Here is a 14,153-nt window from a genome sequence, read left to right as displayed (position 1 = left end):
AAGCCCCCGGACCAGCCCAGGACCCACCAGAGGAAGGCCTGGAGCAGCGCGGAAAGATGAGTGAACCTTCTCGGGCTGCTTCAACTGCTATCCGGCAGCAGCTTAAGCATTATGATAGCAGTTGATGCATGGCCCAGACATTCGGTATACTGATAACGAATGCATTCATTGTTCGTTAAGATGCATATTCGTTATGCGTTAGTTAACGAATGCATTTGTTAACTGTATATTCGTATTCGTATGCTTTTTCGGGATTTTGTGATTTTTTTTTTCGTGCATTCTTTTTGTAACGAACATCCCAAAAATGTGTTTCGTTCCGTGTTCATTACGAAACGAATTGCACATGTGTAGTGGACATAAAGTGCCCTGCTGGCGCACTACAGGTCTTAGAACAGAAGGAGCATCATTGGGCTTTTAGAGAGAAAATTTTGCTGAAATGGTTTTTGGGGGGGCATGTTGCATTTAGGAAGCCCCCATGGTGCCAGAACAGCAAAGAAAAAACAAAAAAAAACTAAAAACATATAGTACACTATTTGGGAAACTACACCCTTCAAGGAAATTACAAGGGGTATAGTGAGCCTCAACACCTCACAGGTCTTTGAGAGGTTTACGCTGAAGTTGGATGTAAAAAAATAAAAAAAAATTGATTTTTAACACTAAAATAATGGTGTTACTCCAAGTTTATCATTTTCACATGGGGTTATAGGAAAAAATGGACCCCAAATTTGAAGTCCAATTTCTCCCGAGTAAGGAAATACCCCATATATGGAAGTAAAGTGCTCTGCTGGCGCACTACAGGTCTCAGAACAGAAGGAGCGCCATTGGGCTTTTGGAGAAAGAATTTGGTCGGAATAGCAGTCGGGGGGGTCATGTGCATTTACAAAGCCCCCATGGTGCCAGAACAGTGGATCCTCCCCACATGTGACCCTATTTCAGAAACAAAACCCCTCACAGAATGTAATAAGGGGTGCAGTGAGCATTTACACCACACTGGCGTTTGACAGATCTTTGGAACAGTAGGCTGTGCAAATGAAAAATAAAAATTTTCATTTTCATAGACCACCATTCAAAAAATCTGTGAGACACCTGTGGGGTTTAAATGCTCACTGCACCCCTTATTACATTAAGTGAGATGTGTATTTTCCAAAATGGGGTCACATGTGGAGGGGGGGGGGGTCCACTGTTCTGGCACCATGGTGCTCTTTCTCTTCTGAGCATTGTAGTTCTCCCGCAGAGCATGCTACATCCTTATATGGGGTATTTATATAATCAGAAGAAATGGGGTTACAAATTTGGGGATTTTGGGGGGCTTTTTCTCCTATTACCCCCAACTTTAATGAACATTTATCAAACACCTGTGGGGTGTTAAGGCTCACTATACCCCTCTTTCCTTTTCTTCTTCGTCCGGATAAGACCGCTATGTGGATCTCTTAACATCTGCAGGAAAAACATGTCAGACTCATTTTTTCAGTGCCCTCCTCTACACAATCTTCCCATCTATAGGCCCACAAACTGTAATAATGCCCTCCTTGGTGTCCTGCACAGTAAAAGGGCAGGTAGGTAGGTAGTCAGGTAACCCCCTCTTTTCCATAGGTATATGCAGAGTTACATCCCCCCCTCTTTCCCATAGGTATATGCAGAGCTACGCTACACCCCCCCTCTTTCCCATAGGTATATGCAGAGTTACACACCCCTCTTTCCCATAGGTATATGCAGAGTTACATCCCCCTCTTTCCCATAGGTATATGCAGAGCTACACCCCCCTCTTTCCCATAGGTATATGCAGAGTTACACTCCCCCCCTCTTTCCCATAGGTATGTGCAGAGCTACAACCCCCCTCTTCCCCATAGGTATATGCAGAGCTACAACCCCCTCCCTTCCCCATAGGTATGTGCAGAGCTACACCCCCCTCTTCCCTATAGGTATATGCAGAGCTACACCCCCCTTCCCCATAGGTATATGCATAGCTACACCCCCTCTCCCTCCCTTTCCCATAGGTATATGCAGAGCGACCCCCATCTCCCCCTTCCCTATAGGTACAGTATATGCAGAGCCCCCCTTCCCTACAGGTACAGTATATGCAGAGCACCCCCCTCTCCCCCCCTTCCCTATAGGTACAGTATATACAGAGCCCCCCTCTCCCCCCCTTCCCTATAGGTACAGTATATGCAGAGCACCCCCCCTTCCCTATAAGTATATGCAGAGCACCCCCTCTCCCCCCTTCCCTATAGGTACAGTATATGCAGAGCCCCCCTCCCCCTTCCCTATAGGTACAGTATATGCAGAGCCCCCCCTCTCCCCCTTCACTATAAGTATATGCAGAGCACCCCCTTCCCTATAGGTACAGTATATGCAGAGCCCCCCCCTCTCCTATAGGTACAGTATATGCAGAGCACCCCCCCTCTCCCCCCCTTCCCTTTAGGTACAGTATATGCAGAGCCCCCCTTCCCTATAGTTACAGTATATGCAGAGCCCCCCCTCTCCCCCCTTCTCTATAGGTACAGTAAATGCAGAGCACCCCCTCTCACCCCCCCTTCCCTATAGGTACAGTATATGCAGAGCACCCCCTCTCCTATAGGTACAGTATATGCAGAGCCCCCCCTCTCCCCCTTCCCTATATGTACAGTATATGCAGAGCCCCCCCTTCCCTATAGGTACAGTATATGCAGAGTCCCCCCTCTCCCCCTTCCCTATAGGTACAGTATATGCAGAGCACCCCCCCTCCCCCCTTCCCTATAGGTACAGTATATGCAGAGCCCCCCCTCTCCCCCTTTCCTATAGGTATAGTATATGCAGAGCACCCCCCTCTCCCCCTTCCCTATAGGTACAGTATATACAGAGCCCCCCTCTCCCCCCCTTCCCTATAGGTACAGTATATGCAGAGCACCCCCCCTTCCCTATAAGTATATGCAGAGCACCCCCTCTCCCCCCTTCCCTATAGGTACAGTATATGCAGAGCCCCCCTCCCCCTTCCCTATAGGTACAGTATATGCAGAGCCCCCCCTCTCCCCCTTCACTATAAGTATATGCAGAGCACCCCCTTCCCTATAGGTACAGTATATGCAGAGCCCCCCCCTCTCCTATAGGTACAGTATATGCAGAGCACCCCCCCTCTCCCCCCCTTCCCTTTAGGTACAGTATATGCAGAGCCCCCCTTCCCTATAGTTACAGTATATGCAGAGCCCCCCCTCTCCCCCCTTCTCTATAGGTACAGTAAATGCAGAGCACCCCCTCTCACCCCCCCTTCCCTATAGGTACAGTATATGCAGAGCACCCCCTCTCCTATAGGTACAGTATATGCAGAGCCCCCCCTCTCCCCCTTCCCTATATGTACAGTATATGCAGAGCCCCCCCTTCCCTATAGGTACAGTATATGCAGAGTCCCCCCTCTCCCCCTTCCCTATAGGTACAGTATATGCAGAGCACCCCCCCTCCCCCCTTCCCTATAGGTACAGTATATGCAGAGCCCCCCCTCTCCCCCTTTCCTATAGGTATAGTATATGCAGAGCACCCCCCTCTCCCCCTTCCCTATAGGTACAGTATATGCAGAGCACCACCCTCTCCCCCCTTCCCTATAGGTACAGTATATGCAGAGCAACCCCCCTCTCCCCCCTTCCCTATAGGTACAGTATATGCAGAGCCCCCCCTCTCCCCCCTTCCCTATAGGTACAGTATATGCAGAGCCCCCCCCCTCTCCCCCCCTTCCCGATAAGTATAGCCAGGGTTAAAAAAAAAATAAGGATGCTCACCTGATATATCACGCAGCGATCTCCTCAGCAGGGCCCGCGTCTTCTCTCCTCCACAGTACAGGCGCTGATGAGTGAGTGATGAGTCTGTGTGGGGGCGGAGGTCACATCGCCTCTGTGTAGCTGCAGATGCAGCTCACACAGAGGGGACGCCTTCTCCTGTATGTGCGTGTATCGCGCATACAGGAGAATGCACGGCTGTCTGCTGGAGATCTGGGACGAGTGTGCCGGATCTCAGCAGCGGCGGCGGCGGGTCAGTCCGCCCCTGGCACCCCCCTTGAGAGTGGCACCCGGGACGGGCCCCCCCCCGCCCCCCCTTGGTACGCCACTGGGCGGGGGTTCACAGCAAGTTTCCTGCTGGGAGTTTGAGCTGCAGTGGAAAATTTGCCGCAGCTCAAACTTGCAGCGGAAAACTCACTGTAAACCCCCACCCGTGTTAATGTACCCTGTACAAAACTCCAGCTGTTGCAAAACTACAACTCTCCGCATGGACTGACAGACCGTGCATGCTGGGAGTTGTAGCTTTGCCACAGCTGGAGGCACACTGTTGAGGAAACACAGAGTTAGGTAACAGACAAACTCAGTGCTTCCCCACCAGTGTGTATCCAGCTGTTACAAAACTACAACTCCCAGCATGCACGATCTGTCAGTGCATGCTGGGAGTTGTAGTTTTGCAACAGCTAGAGGCACACTGGTGGGGAAACACTGAATTAGGTTCTGTTACCTAACTTTGTGTTTCCTCACCAGTGTGATTCCAGCTGTGGCAAAACTACAACTCCCAGAATGCACTGACAGACTGTGCATGCTAGGAGTTGTAGTTATGCAGCAGTTGGATGCACACAACTACAACTCCCAGGATGCCAAGACAGCAGTTTGCTGTTCGTGCATACTGGGAGTTGTAGTTATGCAACATCTGGAGGGCCACAGTTTAGAGACCACTGCACAGTGATCTCCAAACTGTGGGCCTCCAGATGTTGCAAAACTACAATCCCAGCATGCCCAGACAGCAAATGGCTGTGTGGGAATGCTGGGCATTGTAGTTTTGCAAGATCTGAAGGGCCACAGTTTGTGAACCACTGCACAGTGATTTCCAAACTGTGGCACTCCAGATGTTGCAAAACTAGAAATCCCACCCCTTCCACTTCACTCTTATCCCTTCAGGGGACGGGGGATGTGTCGGACAGCCCCGATTGCCTTATTTTCCGGGTCACTGGAGACCCCTATGACCGGAATCTCCAAAAACCACTGGTCTGAATTGAATAGCAAGTTGCGGCGATCGCCAATATAGGGGGTCTCAGGACCCCCCTCGCGATATGCAGGGATGCCTGCTGAATGATTTCAGCAGGCATCCCGGTCCGGTCCACGACCGGCTAGCGGCGGAGACCAAAATTCCCACGGGCATACCTGAACACCCTGTGTCCTTAAGGACTCAGGATGCAGGGCGTATGCATACGCCTTGCGTCCTGAAGAGGTTAAACAAGCTGTTATTTACCACCGGGTACCATCCATTTGCCTATAGCCATACATTGCAGTAACTTTGACATTCATTTTGCCTTAAAAACAGCTAAAAAGTGCTTGGATCTAACAGATTTACTTCCTTGTTGACCTGACACATTTATAAAGGGTTTTAAGGGCTCTTAGACAGTGTTAATCACAAATTGTTTGGCTTTTGGTGATTTATGTGATTCATTAGGTAGTTTGTTAAGCCATGTCCTGTGAAGAAACCTAGATAGTTTTGAAAGCCCATATGTTGTCATCATCTTTTACAGTCAGCAATTAAAAAATATCAACTACTGAATTGTAAATCTGTGGAACAGTCTACCTCAGGAACTGCTCACAGCAAAAACAGTTAAAGGGGTACTCCGCCCCTAGACATCTTATCCCCTATATAAAGGATAAGGGATAAGATGTCTGATCACAGGAGGTCCGGACACTGGGACCCCCCCCCCCCCCCCGCAATCTGCCTACATCTACTGTGGGGGGAATTCTGATGCCGATGCTTACTGTGGGGTAAATTATGATGCCTATGCCTACTGTTGGGGAAATTCTGATGCCTATAGTGAGGGGATCCTGCTGCCTACGCTTACTGTGGGGGGACCCTGCTGCCTGTGCCTACTGTGGGAGGACCCTGCTGCCTATGCCTACTGTGGGGGGACCCTGCTGCCTACACCTACTGTGGGGGGACCCTGCTGCCTACACCGACTGTGGGGGAACTCTGCTGCCTACACCTACTGTGGGGGAACTCTGCTGCCTGCACCGAATGTCGGGGAACTCTGCTGCCTACACCTACTGTGGGGGAACTCTGCTGCCTACACCTAATGTGAGGGAACTCTGCTTCCTACACCTACTATGGTGGACTATCTTCTATGTTCCCACCTAGCTAATATGGGGACAAACTACCAAAGTAATAGGAGGGCTACCTACTAACTACATAGGGGTTTTTCATAGTGCCCCTCCCGAGACTAGACTGTGGATCTGCCACTGGGTGGAGGGGGTGCTGGCTATCTACTTGACTAACTCCCTGGCTACCTAACTTTGTACCTGGATGCCTAACTAGTTACCTACATACCTGGCTATCTAACTACCTACATACCTGGCTGCCTAACTACATATTGTCAGGATCCGGGTACTGTGAGGATACGGGTGGTGGATCCTCTGTGTTAGTGGGGTGATGACGTGGGCCGTACCAGGGGAACGGAGTCTAAGGGGTTACTGGTTTTCACCAGAGCCCACCGCAAAGCGGGATGGACTTGCTGCGGCAGGTAACCCCCAGGTCGTTCCACCCGATAGCGGCTCAACCCCAACTGACGGCTGAGATAGGCGCGGTACAAAGGATTAGGCAAGAGCAAGGTCGGACGTAGCAGAAGGTCAGGGCAGGCAGCAAGGATCGTAGTCAAGGGCAACGGCAGAGGGTCTGGAACACTGGCTTGGGACATACAAGGAACGCTTTCACTGGCACAAGGGCAACAAGATCCGGCGATGCTGGGAAGGGGAAGTGAGGTAATATAGGCTAGGGCACAGGTGTATGCACAAATTGGGCCAGGCGCCAATCAGAGGCGCACTGGCCCTTTAAATCGCAGAGAGCTGGCGCGTGCGCGCCCTAGGGAGCGGGGCCACGCGCGCCGGGACTGAACTGACGGAGGACAGGTCGGGTAAGAAGACTGGGAATGCGAACCGCGAGCGGGCGCGTCCCGCTTCGCGGATCACATCCCCGCCAGTGACATTAATGCAGCGCTCCCGGTCAGCGGGTCTGACCGGGGCGCTGCGACAAGGTGAACGATGCGAGCGCTCTGGGGAGGAGCGGGGACCCGGAGCGCTCGGCGTAACACATATCTTGCTACCTACCTACGTACCTGACTACCTAATTAAGTAAATACCTGGCCATCATACATGGCTGCCTAACTACCTAGCTAGCAACCTACCTACCTACCTACCTACATATCTGGCTTCCTGATCTACCTACCTAGTTAACTATTTACTTGGCTAACTACCTACATGCCCGTTTACTGTGCAGGACACCAAGGAGGGCATTATTACAGTTTGTGGGCTTATAGATTGAAAGATTATGTAGAGCAGGGGAGGGGAATGGGAAAATGTCTAACATGTTTGTCCTGCAGATGGTAAAAGATGAACATGGCGGTCTGATCTGGATGAAGAAGAAAAGGAAAGAGTCCGATCAGAAAAGACATAATTGTGAGACCCAAAATATAACTGTAATCACTTATATGGTATACACATCCTGTGTACAGCTGATATCTACCGCCATATGGTCCTGTATATAATCATTTATTCAGATCCTGTATAGTATACTGGTCTGTGTATAGTGGTTTTATTCAGTACAATATGGTGGTATTATCCAGTCATTGTGTGGTGGTATATATTTACTCCCTGTATACCAGTATTATTGATCATGGAAAATTATTTTACCTACCTTAAAGTGTTTCTTATATATACAATTGAGTTTATTTTGTGTGAAGGGCTGGTGGAGGGATTTGGGTACAATAGGGGCAGAAGCGTGACCAGCAGCAGAGCACCGCAGGGGGCCCTCATTTTTTTTTTGGTCCGGGGGCCCTGAGTGTTGTCAGTCCGCCCCTGCCCATCCATACCCCTTTTCTTCCTCCACCCATATCCCTTCCCTTCCCATCTCCTCCTTGGTTGAACCAGATGAACTTGTGTCCTTTTTCAACTGTACTAACTATATAACTTTATTTTTTACTACATAGGAAATAAAGATTATAGAAATAGGAAATAAAGATTACCAGTTTTCACGATCTGCCAGCCTAGGGAGAAAGGGCTGCGGGCCTGTAAATTGTAATAGAGGATGGGACTGTGATTGTCAGCACCGGGACTCCAGGATAAGGTGGCTGAACTTTCTGTAATCTCTTCCACAATCACCACCCCAGGGGGGCCAGGGGGACCTGTAAAAATAAAATACCATGAGAAATGTGGAAGATAATAATGTTTTTAATTCCATTCATCCATCCATCTACCTATCCATTTATCTAAATATCTATCTATCTCATATCAATCTCATATCTATCTATCTATCTATCGCATATTTATCCATCAATCTCATATTTATCTATCTATCACATATCTATCTATCTAAACAGTCCATATAAAGCAGCACATCTAGACAAAAGAGAGTGGATGCAGGCACACTAGAACCTCGGTCCTCCGGTTCTTCTTGATAGGAAATGGATATAGGCAGCACACCAAATTAGTGTAGAAAAAGAACTGTGTTTTTATTCCATGATGCGGTAGACAACGTTTCGGTAGTCTTTCACCGCCATTTTTTCAAATAGCGATGAGAGACCGCCGAAACGTTGTCTACCGCATCATGGAATAAAAACACAGTTCTTTTTCTACACTAATTTGGTGTGCTGCCTATATCCATTTCCTTTCTCTCTCTCTCTCTCTCTCTCTCTCTCTCTCTCTCTCTCTCTCTCTCTCTCTATCTATCTATCTATCTATCTCATATCTATTTATCTGTCTATCTATCTATCTCATATCTATCTATCTATCTGTCTATCTATCTATCTCATATCTATTTATCTGTCTATCTATCTATCTATCTCATATTTATCTATCTCATATCTATCTATTTATCTATCTATCATCTCATATCTCACATCTCATATCTAGTCCTAATTCCTTTATTTTTGCATCCACATAGCCAGGCAAGGGTTTGTTCTTTGCAAGACCAATTGTACTTTGTTATAACACCTTTCATTTGACCATATAATTTACAATGAAACCATGGTGGAAAATGTAAATAGCTTTTATTTTATTTTACTACTTTAAAAAAATATTAAAATTGCCCTATTTTGACCCCTACAACAGCTAGAGGAGAAGTATTTTATTTATTTATTTATTTATTTTTTGTCGTCATGATGTTTTTTTTTTACATGCAAATTACATGTAATGAGACTCAGAGATGGCTCAGAAGTGCAACAAAGAAGCTTCATCTGAAACATTATCATCCATATCCAATAATAATGTGAGTGAGAACACACCTGCTAAAAAAAAAAAAAAAGAAAAAAAAAGTAAAGGCAAAAAATTTTACGTTTTCCTCTTTTTAGGCTGTGTTGGTACTGTTACCTGTTAGCGGCAAGGAGGTAGTAGATCTGCTGAGCCTGTGTGGATGATGGCTTGGGCCGTGTCAGGGAGCAGAGTCTAAGGTGCCGTTGGTTTTCACCAGAGCCCGCTGGAAAGCGGGATGGACTTGCTTCGGCAGGCGGCACCCAGGTCTCTACCCCTGACACGACTCGTCCACACAGGTTGCTGAGGAGAAAATGTGGTACAGGAGGAAATGAATGAAGAAATTGAACCTTGAAAGGACCATCTAGCCTGCTGGGGATTCAGGCGCTGAGCAGTTTGAAGGTATAAGATATTTTTATGATCTGTATAGATGTTAACAGGATCAGGAGAACCCTCCAAAAGATGTTGCCATCTCCTCTAATGCCAGCTTAATAGCAATAAGTTCTGTATCTCCAATTGAATAATTCCTCTCTGCAGGCAAAAAGGTCTTGGAGAAGAAGCCACAGGTTACAGTCTTGCCCTTGAAGGATTTGTGAGTCAGGATGGCACCAGTTCCTACAGAGGATGCGTCTACCTCCAGATAGAATGGTTTCTCCGGATCAGGTCTAGAGAGAACTGGGGCTGAGGCGAAGGCAGATTTTAGTCGAGAGAAGGCTTCGTCGGCCTCAGGAGTCCAATTCTTGGGATTACAGTTTTTTTTCTGTTAGAGCCACAATCGGGGCGACCACAGAAGAAAAATGAGGAATGAACTGACGATAGTAATTAGCAAACCCCAAGATACGCTGAATGGCCTGTAGGCCAGTAGGTTTTGGCCAGTCCAAAACTGCAGACCACTTACCAAGATCCATCTGAAGACCCTGACCACACACAATGTAACAAAGAAAAGGAATACTTGATCTCTCAAATAGGCACTTCTAAAGCTTGGCATACAAACGATTATTCCTGAGGTTCTGTAGAACCTGCCGGACATGAGAACGATGATCCTCCAAGTTGGATGAGAAGATCAGTATATCATCAAGATATACCACAACACTTATGTAAAGCAAATCATGGAAAATGTAATTAACTAATTCTTGAAAGACAGCTGGAGCACTACAGAGGCCATCACGAGATATTTAAAGTGTCCATCTCGGATGTTAAAGGCTGTCTTCCATGCGCCTCCTTCATGAATCAGAATGAGATTTTATGCTCCCCGAAAATCCAATATGAAGAAAATCTTGGCCCCCCCGAAGACGATCAAAAAGTTCAGAAATTAAAGGCAAAGGACAGCGATTTTTTATCGTAATTTTTTTAAGTCCCCGGTAGTCAATAAAATGACAAAGAGAACCATCCATCTTCCTGAAAAAGAAGAAACCAGCTCCGGCTGGGGTGGAGGATTTACGGATTAAACCCTTTTGGTTGTTCTCTTGGATATATTTAGCCATGGCTTGCGTCTCTGGAACAGGCAAAGGATAAATTTCCCTGGGCAGGCGAAGTCCCTGGGACAGTCATCAGTGGCGTCTCCAGCATTCATATTTAGGGGGGGCACATGGAGGGCCAGTGACAAAAGTGTGGGGGGGGGCAATTTTAAGATTGACAGAGGGGTGTAGAAGAGTGTACATGGGTGACAGGGATGTAGAAGAGCATACATGAGTGACAGAGGAGTGTAGAGGAGTGTACATGGGTAACAGAGGGGAGTAGATGGGTGTACATGGGTGGCAGAGGGGTGTAGAGGGGTGTACATGGGTGGCAAAGGGGTGTAGAGGAGTGTACATGGGTGGCAAAGGGGTGTAGAGGAGTGTACATGGTTGGCAGAGGGGTGAAGAGGAGTGTACATGGGTGGCAGAGGGGTGTAGAGGAGTGTACATGGGTGGCAGAGGGGTGTAGAGGAGTGTACATGGGTGGCAGAGGGGTGTAGAGGAGTGTACATGGGTGACAGGGGGCATAGAGGGTGGCAGAGGGGTGTACATGTGTAACAGAGGGGTGTAGAGCAGTATACATGGGTGGTAGAGGGGTGTAGAGAGGTGTACAAGAGTGAACATGGGTGACGGCAGCGTAGGGGGTTACAGAGGGGTGGACAGGCGTGACAAGGTGGTAACAGAGGGGTGGACAAGGGGTGACAAAGGGACAGAGGGTTGAATAGGGGATGGACATGGATGTGGTCAGGGGTGGACAATGGAGAGTGAACATGGGTGACAGGGGGATGGACAGGGGTGATGCAAGAGTGCAGAATTGAACCGCGTAGTCGCCTACTGAGGAGTTCCCTTGACTGAGATTCAGAAGTGCTGTCTCAGCCGAGGAGGCCCGTGCAGGTTCTTCAAAGACATTGCGAAATTCAGAGAGAAAAACTTGCAGGCTAGAAGACACCGGATCATTATGATCCCAGAGAGGAGTAGCCCAGGCCAGGGTTTTACTGTACAATAGACCACAAACGGAAACTGATCAGCCATGAGCTCCAAATGCATAGAGCACTGAGTCACGAAGCCTCTACACCACTTAGGCTCTCCTTCATACTTTGAAGGCAAGGGTAAATGAAGCTTGGATCCGGAAGGAGCTGCAGGCACAGGAAGAGACACAGAGCAGGTTTCGGCTGCTGTTGCTGCTGTTGAGCAGCTAGAAGCTGTTGCATCATGGCAGATAGTTGATTGAGTTGTTGCGCCTGACGGGCTAACTGCTGCGACTGTTGAGCATCGACTGTGGAGAGATCCGTTACATCAGGCAGAGGCCCCTTAGCGGGATCCATGGCCAGATCTTACTGTTCGCAGCAAGGATGTAGTAGATCCGCTGAGCCTGTGTGAATGATGGCTTGGGCTATGTCAGGGAGCAGAGTCTAAGGTTTTCACCAGAGCACGCTGCAAAGCGGGATGGACTTGCTGCGGCAGGCGGCACCCAGGTCGCTACCCCTGACATGACTCATCCACACAGGCTGCTGAGGAGAAAACGTGGTACAGGATCAATATGGCAACTCGTAGTCAGGATAGCAGAAGGTCAGGGATGGCAGCACGGTAGAGAGAACAGGGATGTAGCAAGAGGTCAGTAGGCAGGCGGCACAGGAGCAAGGTCAGGTCATGGAGCAGGTAGGTCAGGAACACGGTAAGGCAAGACACAATAAACACCTTCTCTAGGGCGCTGGGTACACAAAGATCCGGAAAGAGGTAGAGGAAGGTGCACATACTTATAGAGAAGGGACAGGTGAAAACACTAATTAAGGATGCATTGGCCCTTTAAATCTCAGAGCTCCGTCACCCGCACCCAAGGAGGTGGGGATGCGCGCACCCGCAGTGTGAGAACACGGAGGAAACAGAAGAAGGAGGAGGTGAGTGATGGCCCCAGATTCGCAAGCAGGCACGTCCCGTGATGCGAATCCCGGGCCCGCCGGAGGACAGAGGAAGAGAGCACTCACAGCCAGTATGACTGGCCGGAGCTCTCGTCGTAACAATGCCACTGTTGCTATTTCAAAATTGCAGGGAATGTACCACAATTATATACATTTTGTAAAAATGCTGCAAAAACTGCAATGTAGCAAAACCATAAAATGTCTCCAGTTCAAAGAAAGCCACAACACACAACAAACTAACATATGGTAGTGTAAAATTACTTCAAGTAGTTTGCAATGTCAAGTTTAAAAAAGCAATATGTAGCATTGGGAAAGCAAATACATACATATATAAATAAATAAATATCCACATTTTTACATTTTTACACCATCCCAAAAGTAGTGTAAGCACGAATTTTCATGAAAATGTCCTGTAATCAAGACACAATGCGACACCACACCCACTTTCTTGAAAATGCCTTGTGTCATGTAAACTTTAGATTTTTTTTAATGTAAACGTCTCTGAACATTTTTTTTGCGCCACTTTAAAAAAAAAAAAAAAATACTTGCCATGAAACTCGGTAAAAAGGGACATGAAAAAATGACACAAACTTTCGATTCCCCACTATATTTGTTTCCCAAAGGCCGGAGAATCCACAGGTTTACTTATCAGAAATTCTGTAGAAAACTTTTTTTTTTTGTAAAAAGTGAAAGCGTAGTGACAAATGTGATTCATTATGGGGATGTCACATATATTACAAGTTGACAATCAAATTTTGCAGCACTTGAAATTCATAAAGAAGAGGTTGGATCACAGGCAAAGTCTTTATGCTGGAAAAAGCACTTTGGAAGGCTGAGATGTGGCAATGTATCAGAGCTGTAGTCACCAGTGAAGAATTTGTGACAGGCAGCCAGGACCCACTATGCAGATGTCATTCCTCTCATTGCTATATCATTACATTTTATGCTGGGTGGTGATCATTCATACTGTCAGCTGGATGGTTAGGCCGGAGAATCCTTTCTTCCCAGAGGCCATATTACTCCTCAGAATCGCTCTCAAGCAGTAGGAGAATAACCAGTTTGCGGAGAAAAAAAATGAATACAGAACCTTGTAAAATCATCTAAAAAGACATTCCGAGTGTTTTCCAATGAGTTCAATGACTGTAGGATTTTTTTTTATTTCATTCTCTTAAAAAAAAAAAACATGACTTAAAAAAACCATGGCATTTTCAAATAATATCATTTATTCAGATCAGTGATCCTAATTCCACTCTATATACAGTGATCCCCGACCTACAATGGCCCCAACATATGATAATCTCAACATGCGATGGTCTCTCAGAAGCCATCGCATGTTGAAGGCAACATCAGCATACGATGCTTTTGTATGTCGGGGCCATCGCATAAACGGCTATCCGGCAGCGCAGACTGCTTCAGCTGCCACCGGATAGCCGTTTAAGGTGCTCCGTTTGCTCCGGTGATGATCACTTACCTGTCCTCGGGGCTCCGGACCGTCCTCCTCACGATCCCCTGCATCACTGTCGCTCTCCTTCGTCGTCATCACATCGCCG

The 14,153-nt window shown here is 47.6% G+C and overlaps 1 protein-coding gene across 4 annotated transcripts in view; it reads right to left on the bottom strand.

Annotated features, from left to right (window-relative positions):
• The window catches only part of CNTN5 (contactin 5), a 1,441,523-nt gene that overhangs the window by 141,738 nt on the left and 1,285,632 nt on the right, over positions 1-14,153 (bottom strand). For all 4 annotated transcript variants that reach the window (XM_056561527.1, XM_056561528.1, XM_056561529.1 and 1 more), the window contains one exon: positions 8,006-8,164. In XM_056561527.1, the coding sequence (XP_056417502.1) occupies positions 8,006-8,164 (159 nt within the window). The remainder of the gene's footprint in view (positions 1-8,005; positions 8,165-14,153) is intronic.

The sequence above is a fragment of the Hyla sarda genome, chromosome 2 (genome assembly GCF_029499605.1).
Source record: "Hyla sarda isolate aHylSar1 chromosome 2, aHylSar1.hap1, whole genome shotgun sequence".
Classification (NCBI taxonomy): Eukaryota; Metazoa; Chordata; class Amphibia; order Anura; family Hylidae; genus Hyla; species Hyla sarda.
This window is presented reverse-complemented; position numbering and strand designations above follow the sequence as displayed.